The sequence below is a fragment of the Helianthus annuus genome, chromosome 5 (assembly GCF_002127325.2).
Source record: "Helianthus annuus cultivar XRQ/B chromosome 5, HanXRQr2.0-SUNRISE, whole genome shotgun sequence".
Classification (NCBI taxonomy): domain Eukaryota; kingdom Viridiplantae; phylum Streptophyta; class Magnoliopsida; order Asterales; family Asteraceae; genus Helianthus; species Helianthus annuus.
Genome location: NC_035437.2, coordinates 13,989,597 through 14,004,806, shown reverse-complemented (window position 1 = coordinate 14,004,806; position 15,210 = coordinate 13,989,597). Strand labels below are relative to the sequence as shown.

General features: G+C 37.0%; 2 protein-coding genes across 3 annotated transcripts; one reads left to right on the top strand and one right to left on the bottom strand.

The window, feature by feature from the left end:
- The first annotated feature begins 5,608 nt into the window (after positions 1-5,608).
- On the top strand, positions 5,609-7,960 carry LOC110940007 (uncharacterized protein At3g17950). The gene is made up of 3 exons (XM_022181566.2): positions 5,609-5,853; positions 5,924-6,067; positions 7,358-7,960. The coding sequence occupies exons 1-3, from the start codon at positions 5,842-5,844 to the stop codon at positions 7,829-7,831; spliced, it is 630 nt and encodes a 209-aa protein (XP_022037258.1). The 5' UTR covers positions 5,609-5,841; the 3' UTR covers positions 7,832-7,960.
- Positions 7,961-8,821: 861 nt separating this feature from the next.
- LOC110942697 (probable palmitoyltransferase ZDHHC12) lies at positions 8,822-13,081 on the bottom strand. Of its 2 annotated transcripts, none has more exons than XM_035990665.1 (12): positions 12,796-13,081; positions 12,575-12,709; positions 10,817-10,883; positions 10,635-10,701; positions 10,303-10,353; positions 10,130-10,226; positions 9,951-10,034; positions 9,838-9,878; positions 9,668-9,736; positions 9,524-9,583; positions 9,395-9,446; positions 8,822-9,102 (listed from the first exon to the last, which is right to left on the bottom strand). In XM_035990665.1, exons 1-12 carry the CDS (start codon positions 12,953-12,955, stop codon positions 9,017-9,019), a joined length of 969 nt encoding a protein of 322 aa, XP_035846558.1. In that variant the 5' UTR covers positions 12,956-13,081; the 3' UTR covers positions 8,822-9,016. The 2 variants fall into 2 exon arrangements, with proteins under 2 accessions (XP_035846558.1, XP_035846559.1); XM_035990666.1 differs by having other exon boundaries at positions 9,668-9,733.
- Positions 13,082-15,210: the final 2,129 nt, after the last annotated feature.

Below are 15,210 nucleotides of genomic sequence, written 5' to 3'. Positions count from 1 at the left end.
TTGTAATTCCTTTGGTAACCCCCTTGGTTACCACCTTGACGATTGTTGTATGAAGACCCACCTTGACTACCTTGATTACCCGATTGGAAATTCGGATTCATTTGATTTGAGGCGTTACCATACCGGAAATTAGGGTGATTTCTCAAACCCGGATGGTAAGTGTTGGAATTCATGTCGTATTGCTTCCGATCCCCATACACTTGATTTACCTCTTCGGTGTAGTCACTCGATCCCGTTGGGCATTGCTTGGTGCTATGCCCAATATCACCACAATCTTCACACACTTCAAATTGAACCGCGTTCACCTCCTTCTTTTTCTTCAATTGAGCTATTTCTCGCTCTAAGGTGGAAATCCTATCCTTGGAATCGAGATCGGGAAGTGATCGGGAAACCGGATGCCTTTTTGCTCTATCGGCCGATTCTTTTTGTTTGGACCGTTTGCTCATCCTCTCCAAAAATTCCCAATCGTCATCCTCATGATTGCTCAAGAGTGTACCATTGCTTGTCGTCTCGAGCCGATTCCAAGTCGCATCATCCAAACCCCATACGAAACATTTCACCAATTCCCATTTTTCTATTTGGTGATGTGGGCATCTCCTCATGAGTTCTTTGAATCGGGTGAATGCTTCATGTAACGGCTCACTTGAAAGTTGACGAAATGACCGAATTTCATCCCTAGCATCATCGGTCTTGGCCATGGAATAGTATTCGTCCAAAAATGCTTGTTGCATTTGTTCCCAAGTTCGAATACTATTGGGCGGAAGTGTAAAGAACCACTGCTTTGCTTTATCCTTCAATGAGAATTGAAATAGGCGAAGCTTCACTTCCTCTAATGCGAAATTATGCCCTCCAATAGTATCATAAATAGACGAGAACTCCGTCAAATGGGTGTACGGCTCGTCATTGGACCTCCCGTTGAAATGAGGAAGGATGTTGATGTAATGCGGCTTACAATCGAACATCCTCCTTTCGCATACTATTGGAGAGTTGTTCTCGGTCACTATTGGTCGGAAACGGTCGTTTACTCCCCGTGGAGGTTGTTGACGACGTTGTGGCCCATTAACTTCTTGATCGACCGGTCTTCGATTATCCCGTCTTTCATCCCGTCGCTCCTCTCTTCGATTATCTCTCGGGTTACCACCTCCCACAAAACGAGGAATCCGGTTAGGGTTTACATTGTTGTTGTTATTGTTGTTGTTGTAAAACCCTTCATTCCGGTTCCGTTGGTTGTTATTTTGTGGTTGACGGTTGTTCCCATACCATTGTTTCTTCCACCCCCGTAGCCATATTCCTCTTCCCCAACATAGTTGGCGTTTTGAGACCCAAACTCCTCATCGTCGTACCTTCGAGCATTGTATACATTTCCCCTATTCAAGTAACCCCAATCTTCATCATCATTGGCTCGATCATCATAATAACCCCCATCGTCCGAATTTTCCGTATGAATGCTCACGTGTTCCGGTGATTGATAACCGGGAACACTATACGGTTCGTCATCGGGAATTGCATTCCTTAAATCGTCGATGTTGAAAAACGGGTCTTCGTTCACGGGATTACCGTGATCACGGTTACCTCTTCGATCGGAGTTGACATTCCGATCATCAAGGTTAATAGGTAACGATGCTTGTCGGTGAAGAGGTTGTTGTTGAGGTGTTCGTTGGGTGTTGTTGGTGTTTTGGTTTCGGAAAGGTGGAGTGGGTGGTCTTGCATTGGTGTTACCACCCGGTAGCTCTTGAGCGGGGAAAAAGGTTCCTCGGGATTGGAATTGATTTGGGTGGAGGTTTTGGTTTGGGTTAAATTCTTGGTTGGAATTGTGGTTCGCCATTGAATCGGTTTCAATGGTCGGTGTGAGTGGTGGTGTTCGGTTGGTTTGATTAGAAGCAAGAGTTGCTTCTAACCGGCTTGCTAAGTTTCTTCTTGCGAGTCTTTCAATTTTCGGTTCGTAGACTAGAGGTGAAGTCCTCCCGGAATTTCGTGTACGCATGCACTACCTGTAACCTGCACAAGTAACACACCCCGCGTAACAAGGAAAAAGACAATACAAAAAGAAAGCAAAACAAATTAAACAGTTAATCACACAACTTCAAACAATATCCAAACACAAAGCGCACGCACTCCCCGGCAGCGGCGCCAAAATTTGATCGGAGTGTCGCGCTCCGGTCAAAGATAATATTTATATACCCTAATTACCCTTAACAAATAGCTAGTGGTAGCAAGGGGTCGAACCACGAAGAGTATGTGGTTTGTGTGCGGATTTGATTGAATTATGAAAAGATGTCACTTTTATGAAGCTTGCTAAGATATATTTTTATGTTTTTGTTCGGTTGGAAGATATAAAGTATAACTACTAAAAACAAGCAATTGCAATAATGTAAGTAAAGGTTTTGACAAGATAGAGAAAACAAGGTTCACACCCGGTTCGGTAATTGCAATCCTAGGATTTCTACACGTTTTAGATTTGATTCAATTGCAAAAGTGATTAACGAATTTAGTGTTACACGGCTTAGGTGCCAAGAGTTATCAACGTTATAAAGAACGAACCACAATGCACTTCGTTACCAAGAACATGTAAACTCTAACCTAGACAAGGCATGATTGCACATAAACATTTCATAAAGTCAAATTTAATCTTCACTCGACGATTTATGAATTCAATACAAATGCAAGACAATTGTCATAAGCTTCAAATCAAATCACAATTTGTCACAAAATCAAATCAAATACAATGTTAAAACCCTAGACTTACAAAAACCTACGCCGGGGTGAAACCTCCAAGAATTTAGCCGCTCATGGAAGGACGAACGCTATCACCGGAAGAATGGAACTTGATTAGGATCATCTTGAAGCTTGAGGAATGGTGAATGGTGATAAATGGGGGTTTAGTTTGAATGGTGGTGAGAGATGGATTGATGAATCAATGAAGCTAGGGTTTGGGATGGTGATGAGAGTGAATTGGATGATGATTGGTGATAGAGATGGATTGAGAGTGGAAGGATCATAGGTTATGGCTCCAAGTTGTGTTTTCAAAATCCCCAGAAAGTGTAACTCCCGAAATCCTGGCCAACAACCCCTTTTACTCGTTCTAAACCCCAAAACAAGCAAAATCGCGATCCAAAGATTGATGAGCCGTCGCCGACGGCCTGAAGCCCCGTCGGCGACGGTGCCTAGTTGTTTACTTTTGGCCTACGGCCTAACTTCCTGTCTACGGACATTTTCAGGCGACGGATATATCTGAAGACCGTCGGCGACGGCCCAAATGGGCGTCGGCGACGGTGCTTGGATGTTGATCTTTCTGTTTTTTCGCATTCCTTGCTTCCGGTTGACCCGTGTCGCTTCCCGGTGGTTCCGTTTTCGCTTCGGTGACCCGTAAAGCTTCCGAAAAGCTCCTTAAACTCCAATAAACCTGCAAAACACAAATCTAATTAAGAGTAGGCAATTCGGAACTAAAACTTGTGTAAAATCATCAAGTTAAACGATTACAAGCACCGGTTTTCAACCACGTATCAGTATTCGCTACAAGCTAGGCTGCCTAGGCGACTTTCTTCAACTCCGCCTAATTACTCGGAATCGATCAAACGTGATCAACCTCGGCCAAAATCGGATCTAGTAGGTCAACTCGGGCCGAGTTTGACTTTAAACAAAATAAAACCCAATTTCTATGCCTATCATATTAAAGAATGAATATCATTTTCACGTATTTTGTTATAAATATTAGTAAATTTATGTTATTGACATATATTTAATTTCCAAAAACTAATTTCTTTATAATTTCATATGTCCGAGTACTCCCGAGTACTCTCTATCTAGGCCGAGTACTCTCAACTCCCCGGTCGACCGACTAGGGAGCGCCTAACGACTTTTACAACCATGGTTTTTTGTTTAGAAACTAAAGGTTTAAATGGTGCCATCTTCTTTCATGCTTGAGGACGCATGAATCGCCGGACCATTTACCCATCACTGCAACTCACCGGAGACGAAGCCGGAGGCGTCTGCAACTCGCCGGAGATGACTGCAACTTCCAGACGCATCACGACACTTCCAGACGCATCCCGTGGACTTCCAGACGCATCCTGGCATTTCCAGACGCATCCCGATACTTCTAGACGCATCCCGGCACTTCCAGACGCATTCCACGCATGATGCGCCGCTCCAAAAACGCGTGAGGTGGCCAAATTCAAAAGTAGTTTTGCTCAATGGTCATTTTAGTAATTTTCCCATAATATATATGACTCTTACGAAGTTGACCAAAGTTAAAGAGTTTGTGGTTAATGGTGGTTGATGAAGCTTTTACGGTAGCATCCAAAAGTTTCAAGGAACCTTGGTAAGTGTTTGTTTGATGTGGTGTTTGATTCCTAATTCCTGTCACCTGTGAAATCTTGCCGGGGAAACATTGACCAATCGGACCTTGGCCACTCAACTTTTATTCACACTTGCATTATAAAATCAATATTTTAATAACATTTTAAAAAATAAATGTAAAATACCATGTTTTAGACTGGTATTTAGTTAAGACTTAATAACATATTACTATAGCTTAATTTGGTATAATTAAGAGATCTAGGTGTACACAATACTACAATAGGATACTTAAGACTTTATAAAGCATCGATAGCACTTCTTTAATTAATATAATCATGATAGAAACAGCATTCATGTATAATACATCAACAAATCCACCTGATCAGTGATGTTATTAATATTCTAAGATAAATGTGTACTTGATGAACACTAATAATCTTTTCACATAACCATGAATTAGCATACACCTAAGCAAAGTGTCTTTTCTTTTTCTTCCTTTATTGGATCCTTCATATTTCCTTCTATATCATCATGAAGGTCATTCAAGTAATCCCTTTTCAAGTGTGTGTATACATACATAATATATTCTCCAAAATACTTTTTTAGATTTTTTATTGATCATCAATAGACTATAAATTATAAGATGTTAACTTTCTACATGTGTACACCTATCTGTTTTTCCCCCTAAATGTTAATTAGAAACATTCTAAAAACTTTAGTTAAAAAGATAAAGTATTTAATTTCTCTATGTGTAAAATATATATATCGTATACCAACAAAAGCAATCATGTATATATTAAAAAACTTTCATGCACAATATATTAAGATATCACATTTACTTGAACCAAACTCATGAGAAGCACCTACCCACCATACAATATTTGGTTCCAACTATTATATCAAACCTAATTTGATGTACCGACATCTTACCTAAACTTTGCAAGTTTCAACATCTAATGTATTCTCTTTAAACATTTTCAAGCTATAAATAATAAATGTTACATCAAAAACCTTGATAAAAATTCATTAAATAGTAGCTTTTTAATACTGTTACATATATTCATCCTATATCCATAAAAAGGTAAAGATAATGTTATCAATTGAAGCTGTGTTAACTAGCAAAACCTAATCAAAACAGAAACATTTGCACATATATATAAGTATTTGTTTTAGGCCTATGTTTATCTTTTTTTTCTATTAAACAAGAGAAAGTTGAGCAGGTGACATACTTATTCTGTCTCTTCTTTTCCCTAGTAATTAAAAATAGACCATAGGAGAATAAAAGCAAGACAACAAATGAGAAAAGGGTGTTCTGCAATGATATAAAAATAAGACCTCTCTCATTTCCACTCCATTCCTTTTTGACCCCATCATGCCTCTTTCTCTTTACTCTTTGATCCCATGTAACACCCATCAAATTCTCTTAGTTTTTTTATGATAAAGAACACTTCTAACTCATATGATATGACAGTTTAATTTCTTTTTGATTAAGTGAGACTAGTTAACATATTCAATAATCAACTCCATTTTTGCAGTTTCTACATGGCTCAACAGGTATTATATATACATGCTCATTTAGGGTTTTATGTTGGTGTTTTTGTTCATCCATTTGAGTTGAATGCAGGAAGATGGTGGATGGCCTTTGGGACTACAACCTTTGAATGTAAGAGCAAGAAACTATGATTATTCAGGATCAATCTCATGCAACACTTTGCTTAGTGGCTCCCCTACCTTAACCTCCGTTTCTTCTTCGGATCTAGATACACAGGTAATTTGGATTCGATGCTGTTTATCGCCTTCTTTTCTTTCATTTTATGAAACCGATCGAGGCTCCTAAGATAATGTGGTTGAACACTTGAACTTGCTCAAATAATCTATATATATGTGATAGTGATTTTCGGTACCAATCGTTTCATCATGTTGATATACACACACATAGTTTTTCTTAACTAAATACCTATACCTTTTGAGGTTTCCCTAACTCCGAAGCAAACGTAAAACTTTCATTTTCATGATATACAATTATCTAAACATTTCTGTAGAAAAAGAATAAAGGATTGCACCACGTCTCTTGTTTAAAGTTAAAACTTAAAAAGCACACTAAACTAGTTTTATAGTTAAGACATCACTGCTACACAAATGAGTATCATTGACAATATCAGGGGCGGATCTAGGGGTGTTTTGGGGGTTCCCGGGAACCCCCTCGGTTTGGAAAAATGAAAAAAATTAGTGGAAACCTTGTATGATTTAGAAAAAATAGTGACAATTTATTAAAAGGAACCTGGTGGAAAAGATTTCTGGATCCGCCACTGGGCAATATCATCAACGGGTTATTACGATATCCAGTAAAAAAGCGAAAAAGCATAAATAAAGAAAAATATAAACCTAAAGGGTCGTTGGGAATCCTTCAGTCATTGTTGGTATTTAGGGTGTACATTGGTAATCTTTTGGTAGTTAGCGACGGCTTACCGATGACCCTTTTAGTTTACATATTTCTTTGCATTTTTACTTGATTTCGTCTGACGGATAGAATCTTTCCGTCAGTGATAATTTGTGTAATAGGGAATTCTTTCTTTCATGTATGTATGTATGGATGAAATCTTAAGGTGCAATAAACGAATAAGAGACGAGAATCTTTAAGTCACAAAAGTTCTGTAAAAATTACTAGCATAATCTACCAGCTTTTACTTTTGGTTGGGTTAAGCAAACACTTTGAAGAGTAGAGATTCTCTAGATTTAAAATAAATACAATATTGGATGCATAGTGTACAAATTGTCACTTCAAATCTCTGAGCATTTCTAGTTGTGTCTTATTCGGCCCGGGCTTGTTTTGGTTTGAGACATACATAAAGACATATAAGGAGTAGATGATCAAACATTTTTCTACCTTGAAACAAGTGAATCTATGTGCAACTTAAAATGACAAATTTGACCATGTAAGAAGCACGTGTCTTTCACATGTCATCTTATTATATGTTTAATGTTTTAGGGTTTTTACTTATAATCATTTTGGATAATGTGAGCTTTAACATTAAGAATATTGTTATTGGTTATGAAGTCCACAGGGTCATTCTTTCATGACAAGAGCATCACACTAGGAAACCTTTTGGGTGTTTCAAGCATTGTAGAACTTTCTAGAAGATCTTTAGGAAGTAGGAGAAGAGGCGTTTCCGAAACCATAACTTTGGGACGCAATGGAAGATCAAACACCAAATCAAAAACTTGGTGTCTCAAGTTTTGTTTGTGCCCAAGAGATAACATCGATGTTGATATTGCTAGAAATAACACTGTTCCTCTTGGACGGTTTCTTGAAGTAGAAAGAAGAGCCGCTCAAGGACACAGACGAGATCAACATGGTCCAATGGTTGTTGGACCTCATGAGCTCGCCCTTCCTGATCAACCTTTTGGAGAGATACCGAATTCATTGTTTGTGGATGGACGAATTGCACCACCGGTCCAATCAAGCCCTGGGTCAGGTTCGGATTCCAATGGACGAAAAGAGGGTAGAAGATCGAGAACTCCATGTTTTTGAGAATTTGAAATGTTAGGTTCTTTTTGTGAACTTGCCACATATTTCTTATTCATAACCATGTTTGATGTGTAGATGTGAGTGTTTAAACTTCATTTAGATGATCAAAGTTTATATATTCTTTTTTTTTAATATGCTTATGATTTGGTTAATATATATACATGATGTATGATTGGATGGAAGACAAAATTTATTACACTTTGGAATTGAAGTTGACCCAAGTTGACTTTGTAAATAATGGTAGTTGATGAAGCTTTTACGGAAGCATCCAAAAGTGCAGTGAACCTTTGTAAATGTTTGTTTGATGTGGTGTTTGATTCATGAGTCATATCACCTGTGAAATCTTGCAGGGGAAACATTGACCACATGTCCACATGCTAGATATGACCGGACCTTGGTCCGGTGGTCCCGTTAATCTTATTGACAATTACGTTACATATATTTTATTAGGGAGTTAATACTCACACACCCCTTCCCTCTATCTCTTTCTATATATACATAGATATACATAGAGAGATAGAGTGAAAAGGGATGCGAAAATAAGATTTTGGGGTGTGAGAATAGTGTAGCCGATTATTAACATTTAAAAAAACACATTACAGTTATTGATAAACCATGTTATAATATAGTATTCAGTTGAAATTTTATCGTTTACTGCACAGCCTTGAATATTATGAACTAGATAAACACATGAAAATGAATAGGAGAAGATCGATAATGGATCCTAACAAACATATGTGTTTTGTCTCCGGTTTAAGACGGGTCTAAAACAAACCAGTTCATTACAATCCGATCTTCAGTCTTCAGTACATGTAATTCTATGAGGCTTTCATAAAACTTCATAAGATTTTTCCCCATCAAACATTTTACACATAGTTTCTTTTCCTGTAATTCTTATGACTTACCTATATAGATTACAGAACATAACTTGTTTAACAGCTACATCACTAAAAGATCTCTTCAATACGTTCAAAAGGAAGATAGGACTAGTTATACCTTATGATACGTTTTCTCATAACAAAATTATTGTACAAATATATTTACAAATAAATTAACTAAGCTATTTCACAGTCTAGTTATTTAATATACCCTTAATAAAACTAACTACAAAACCAATGTAGGTAAACCTTCTTAATTTTAAAAAGGGAAACGTATAATACGATAATTTTGATTTGTAAGCAAGTGATCTTATCCTTTGGCTTCTATGAACTCCTTCAAATTCTGCCAGATTCCTTTGTCATAGGGATTTCTATACCGTGTTGTTCCTGTTTCTCCTGGATATTCAAGGTTGTTCAGTAAACCATCTCATAAAGAACTGACAACAAACGATACATATTAAGATGTTGCGGTCAAATAATTTTTTTCCAAAATTCATAACCAAATGAATTTCGCAATAAGTAGTATCATATCTCTATTTGTATGAATCACCTACAAATTTTACACTAGTCATCGCTTTCTCTGCGAGTTGAAGAAGCTAATATCACTCGCATTACCACATTTGACTCAAAAGTCAAAGCGTCAATTATTTATGTTTAAAATAAATGGAGGCGCATTATCCAATATTACCTAGTTGAGAGTGTGTAATATGCTGGAACTCTGGATATTTCTTCCAGTGCATCTGCAAAAACAGAAATCAATGCAATAAATACATACCACCAATGACCAGATATACAACGATTAGATTAAAGAACTTACCCACTCATCTGTTCTGATATTAAAACACACACAGTAGATATGCCATGCCAGAAATGCCGCCTAAAAATTCCATATTATACGATAAAAATTTAAAAAAAAAAAAAAAACATTCGTAATCTGGTATGGTGTATAATAGCACGGTACCTGCCAAAGTACTTGGAGAATGGAAAATACCATCGTGCTAGTAGCTAATGCTACGGTCCAAACAACCTGCTAGATAAAAAAATAATTTAAAACAGTACAACCTTGCTTAAACAAATAAATGATTTGCAACTGAAAAGATTCAAGGTAGTGCTTGAAAGAACAATTGATACCTTCTGTCCATCACTATCAAGTGTTCGGGATGCTGTTGTGACTGGAATGTAATGATGAATATATTACAGATGAGCATATGAGAAAGATTTGAGAAAAATATGGTGAAGCTTACTTTGAGATGCACTCAAAATGTAACACGACTCGGCTATTATGAATCCGGCTAGGAGAATCATGAAAAGGAAATGATTGTTTTGACCTGCACTAAAAAGACAAAAGTAGCATCTAACCATTTAAAGCCGATCCTAACGTTACGATCGTGACAGCTGAAACAAACTTTTTTAAAGTTGTTACCTATACAATTCCCAAAAGCAGGACAATGGTGGTCAAATCCCTTAACATGCGCATGACAGTACTTGCAATATCTTACCCTTTGAAGTAAAAGTGAGCTCTGTTATAATATAAACATTAAATACCTCAAAAACAAAGAAAAATGATGTGTCTGTGAAGAGGAAGTAAATAGAGACCTCAACAGATGGGGATCCCTCGTAAATGTTAGAAATTGGAAGCTCCGATCCCTGCATGAGAAACAAGCTTGTAGCGTTATTGTTTAATCCCTTAACTTATAAGAATAACTTTGAGCTGCAATCGTATCGTATCTTATCGTATCGCAGCCCTACAGATCATGAAAACTTTAACCCATTATTTGAATCAATTTTTCGTTTTTTTTTTTCTGATCTTTTGATTTTCTGTTCATTTTCTGGAGAATTAGGATAGGGAAGAAGGATGAAGATCGACGATGATCATGCATGATCTGAAATATTAATGGGAATATATTGAGTGATAGTAAGTTAGTAACCTCTAGAAACGTTTCAGTGTTGGAGATAGGTGCATAATCAACAAAACCGGGATCGCCTGAGATGATCCTGCCACCAAGAACACTCTCAGTTGGATTATTTAGAAGATAGATTCCATGCATTAAATCAAATCTTACTTTATAAGAAAATAATATATTAACCAAGTTTTAACACACAGACAAACCTATATAGGCCGATTAGGAGAATAATGAGCTCTGCGTGAAAGAGGATGTCCAATGGAAACGAGATGGCTGTAAAACAGTGATAAATTTGTTTCATTAGCATTAAAGGCAGGATAACACAAGAGATATTATACCGGAATTTATTATTTACCAAATTAAACCAAGAAAACAAAAGGGATGCCAATTCAAAATCTTGTATATTGCAAGTCAGACCATATTTCATTCAACCAAAATTTTACATCCTACTAAAAAAAAATTGTTATATTCCCTTCCAACGTTTATTATTTAAAACTTTTAAAGCTTTGAGTTGCTTTGATGTCACAAGTTGGTTAACACAAAATGACGAAAGATACAGGACACTGACAGCACAAGGCATGCAGCAGACAAGTGGAGAATCCCTTAGTCACAGACTTGGATAATCTAGTTACTTAGATTCCTTTGTAATAATTTAGCCTTATGTTGAAACGGTGTTGTTTTTGTATTATGCGTTTTGTACAACAGATCTTTCCAGCATTTCTCCGTGTCCCATAAGAAAATGCCCAATGACTATTAGATTCATGCAGAACACTGTTACACCGTAAATTGCCTAAGAAAATGCCCAATGACTATTAGATTCATGCAGAACACTGTTACATCGTAAATTGCCTAAAATGTTTAAATATGATTACATCTGACAGTGTAATAAGAGTGCGTAAGTTCAAAGCTCAAACATTAAGTATTAAGATGTACATGCTTTCAAACTTTTAGTAACCAGTAAGTTCCATTCATCAAAGAACATACACATACATTAACAGAATCACATACCACATCCGAAGTTCAAACATGAAACAACACAAGTAACTTCCTAAAAGAGATGACTACAGCTCAGTCAAAAACAAAAAAAAGGTAAGATACAGTTTACAACTTCTAAACGCGGACTTTCACTGCTTGACAAACTAACAAAAAATCGCTTGCGTCGTATCAACTTGGGGATAAAACTCATTACCATCAAAATGGTAACTACCATACCATGTATATAAATTGATGTATTGAGATATATTTCAACAACATTAGTTAGTGGTTTCCTATTTGCAGCATATGTAGTCTCACGAACCTTCATAAACAAAGATACGAGCCAACTATGCTTAACTAAAGCAGCAAGATACTCCCTCAGTCGAGAGAGAGAGAGAGAATCTCCTTTCTTATCAGTCTCAAAAGATATTTCCCAATTCCAAATCTAAAATGGAGTTAGATTCTTTTTACACAATTATACCATTATCATTGCTATTGTAATCATTATATAACTACAGTTTATGATACACATTAAAATCTATTGGGTTCGTAGACCTTGTGGGACCTACATGGGCTTAACAAACCCTAATTAGTCTCTACAAATATAACCTACATTGTTGATCACCTCAATTAAAAGAATACCTAGTTGCCACCCGTGGATGTAGATCACTTTAGACCGAACCACGTATAATCCTCGCTCCTAAGAAGATCATCCATAAAAAGTCACTTCTGACATCTCCTTATTTAGGGAAGGAAGAGCCTCTAATCCTCTCTTATGATATGAATCCACATGTTGATATCGAAAATTCATATCCTACTATCCGAAATCATTTCGAAGTATATAACTAAGGTATGTTATTAACTTTTAATGCTATTCTTATGTTACAGCACCTTAGTTTGATGTTAATATCTATCTATCTATCATATACAACCAATATGTAAATCAATTTTGAAGTTAACAAATCTACACTCTCAAATTAAGAGGTTACCTTGTCGAATCGCAACTAAGTACACACACCACATGAAAACGATATTCGTAAACACAAAAGCTGGAGCTGAGCCACGCAGTCCAAACAACCTCTTACATCTTCTCCCTATAACCGTCAACCCTAACAATACAATAACTGAACAAAACAACTTCAAAATCAAAATCCGATTGAAAACAATAACATCTGAGAGAACTATATCAAATGCAAATATTAATTAGAACCTGAGAGAAAAAGGAGTGTTATGATGTTGGAGGAGTTGAAGAAGGAAGATAATAGGAAGAGAGCAAACTGTGCTAAGCAAACGCAGACGAAGGAGACGGTGCTCCGGCAGATTAACCGCCATGGATCCCTGTGCTTTCTCCGGCGACCGGAATATTCCATTTACAGGCGGCAATTATGAATATCTTTTGCAATTTACGGATCGGTTGGGAATCGGAGGCGAGTGAGGGAGAACAGGTTTGAACGTGTTGGGTCGGGCTGTATTGTATTTGTGACCCACCTTACAAGGCCCAAGATGTATTTGTGATGACAACTTTTATTTAGAGTAAATTGTCATTTTAGTCCCTGAGGTTTGGTCTAAATTGCCATTTTAGTTCAAATAGTTTTTTTTTTTTCTTCTTTGAGTTCCTGACTTTTATATTTTCTTGCCATTTTGATCACATTGTCTAACTCAGTCTAAAAATCTGGTTGTAACCAGGGGTATTTTTGGCATAACTGTTGTGTAGCGATAACCAGGAGTAGTTTACAACATAATTTATAAACCTCATAATAACTTAATGCCAGAAATACCCCTGATTATAACCTGGTTTTTAGACTAAGTTAGGCAATGTGATCAAAATGGCAAGAAAACGGAAAAGTCAGGGACCCAGAGGAGAAAAAAACTTGGACTAAAATGACAATATAAACAAAAACTCAGGGACTAAAATGGCAATTTACTCTTTTACTCCCTCTGTCCCATTAAAAGTGTCATATTTTGAATTTTCAAAGTCTTTATTTATAAACTTTGACCTTAAATAATTTTGTTTGTGTTAGATAATACTTGATGAAAATTATATGATTTGAGTGTGTTTTACAAGTGTTTTTATCGGGTTAATTTTCATCAAGTTTTATATAACACAAAAAATATATAATTAAAGTCAAAGTTTATAAATAAAGACTTTGAAAATTCAAAATATGACACTTTTAATGGGACGGAGGTAGTATTTATTTAGGGGTTTGTTAATTAATTTAAACTAGTAAAACCGCCAGATGTTTACTAGTCAACCATTCGGTCTATATTTTTTGTCAAAACCGACCCGATAGTAAACACCCCTAGATGCAACAAAATCAACATCACAACTAACAAAACATACTTGGGCTGCGGAAGAAAGCGTGCCAAAGGCAAAAGCTTCGCCGAATCAATATAAAACTTATCACCAGCCGCATACGAAGTCGCTATAATCCCTTTCAACATTTTAACTATAAAGAACTACAAAATTTCAACAGCAAGCCCTGATTCATAAAATCACACCACAAAATAAACAAAATACACTCACAGATTCATTAATTGGACCAAATATCTCATCAACTTTACCAATCTGAGTCTTATTCTAAAGATAAATCGGAGCATTAAAGTACGGTATCTTCTCATTAATGAGCTTAGCTCATGGCCGGCCCTGGGGGTGGGCGGGGAGGACCACCGGCCAGGGCCCGATATTTCAAGGGGCACGTTTTTTATGAAAAAAAACCTGATATGTATATGTAAAATATTTTTTTAATAGGGTACACTCGTACAAACACCAACAAAGGCCCCCTTACAAAACTATTCTCATAATTTAGATTGGTTATTAATCCCTTTCGCATTAGATTTAGACCTTTAGTGAGTCCAATACCCAATTTTGTTAAGGCCTAAGGGCACATTTTTTCGAGCTCGAACAGGGTACACAAATTTTCAGGGCCGGCCCTGGTGAGCTTCGTAACCGTATTTCCCCCACACGCATGAACAAAAGATGAAACCTCTGCATAATTAGCAATCAAGTTGTGTTTGAATGTGTAAATTAGGGTTTTGGTACGCATAAGCAAATGATGAATAGGAAACTACGACTTGCTCCGGTGGACCTTCATTGAACCGGTCTCCGCCGCGTCCGCCACGGCCTCCGCCGTCCCTGCTGCCCCTGAAACCGCCGCCTCCGCAACCTCTGCTACCGAATCCGCCGACTGTGTTGCGGTGGTGAAGGCATATCGCTATTGTACGTAGGAGGAACAATGGTAAGTGGCAAAGTATAAAATAGCAAGCAAAAAAGAGGGACTAAAGATTTAATCAAAGAATAGGGCGAGTATTGTCGGTGACAAAGGCCCCCAACTTTGTCTTTTAAGATATTATATAATATATGCATACTATTCAAAACATATAGCTTCTTTGTGCGCATATAATGTGTATATGTGTGGTTTTTATGGGGTAACAGTGAAATTACACTAATTTTAACGTTATTTTACTAATTTAGTGAAAATAACGTTAAAAGCTGCGGACGACTAATCATGTATCATGTGGTGGCGTTGATAGCCAAAAGACAAGGGGGTACATGCACAAATCGGATTTTGTCCCGATTGTTGAGGGGTATGTGCCTCATGTTTAAGGCTTGATACAAGCAACTTTT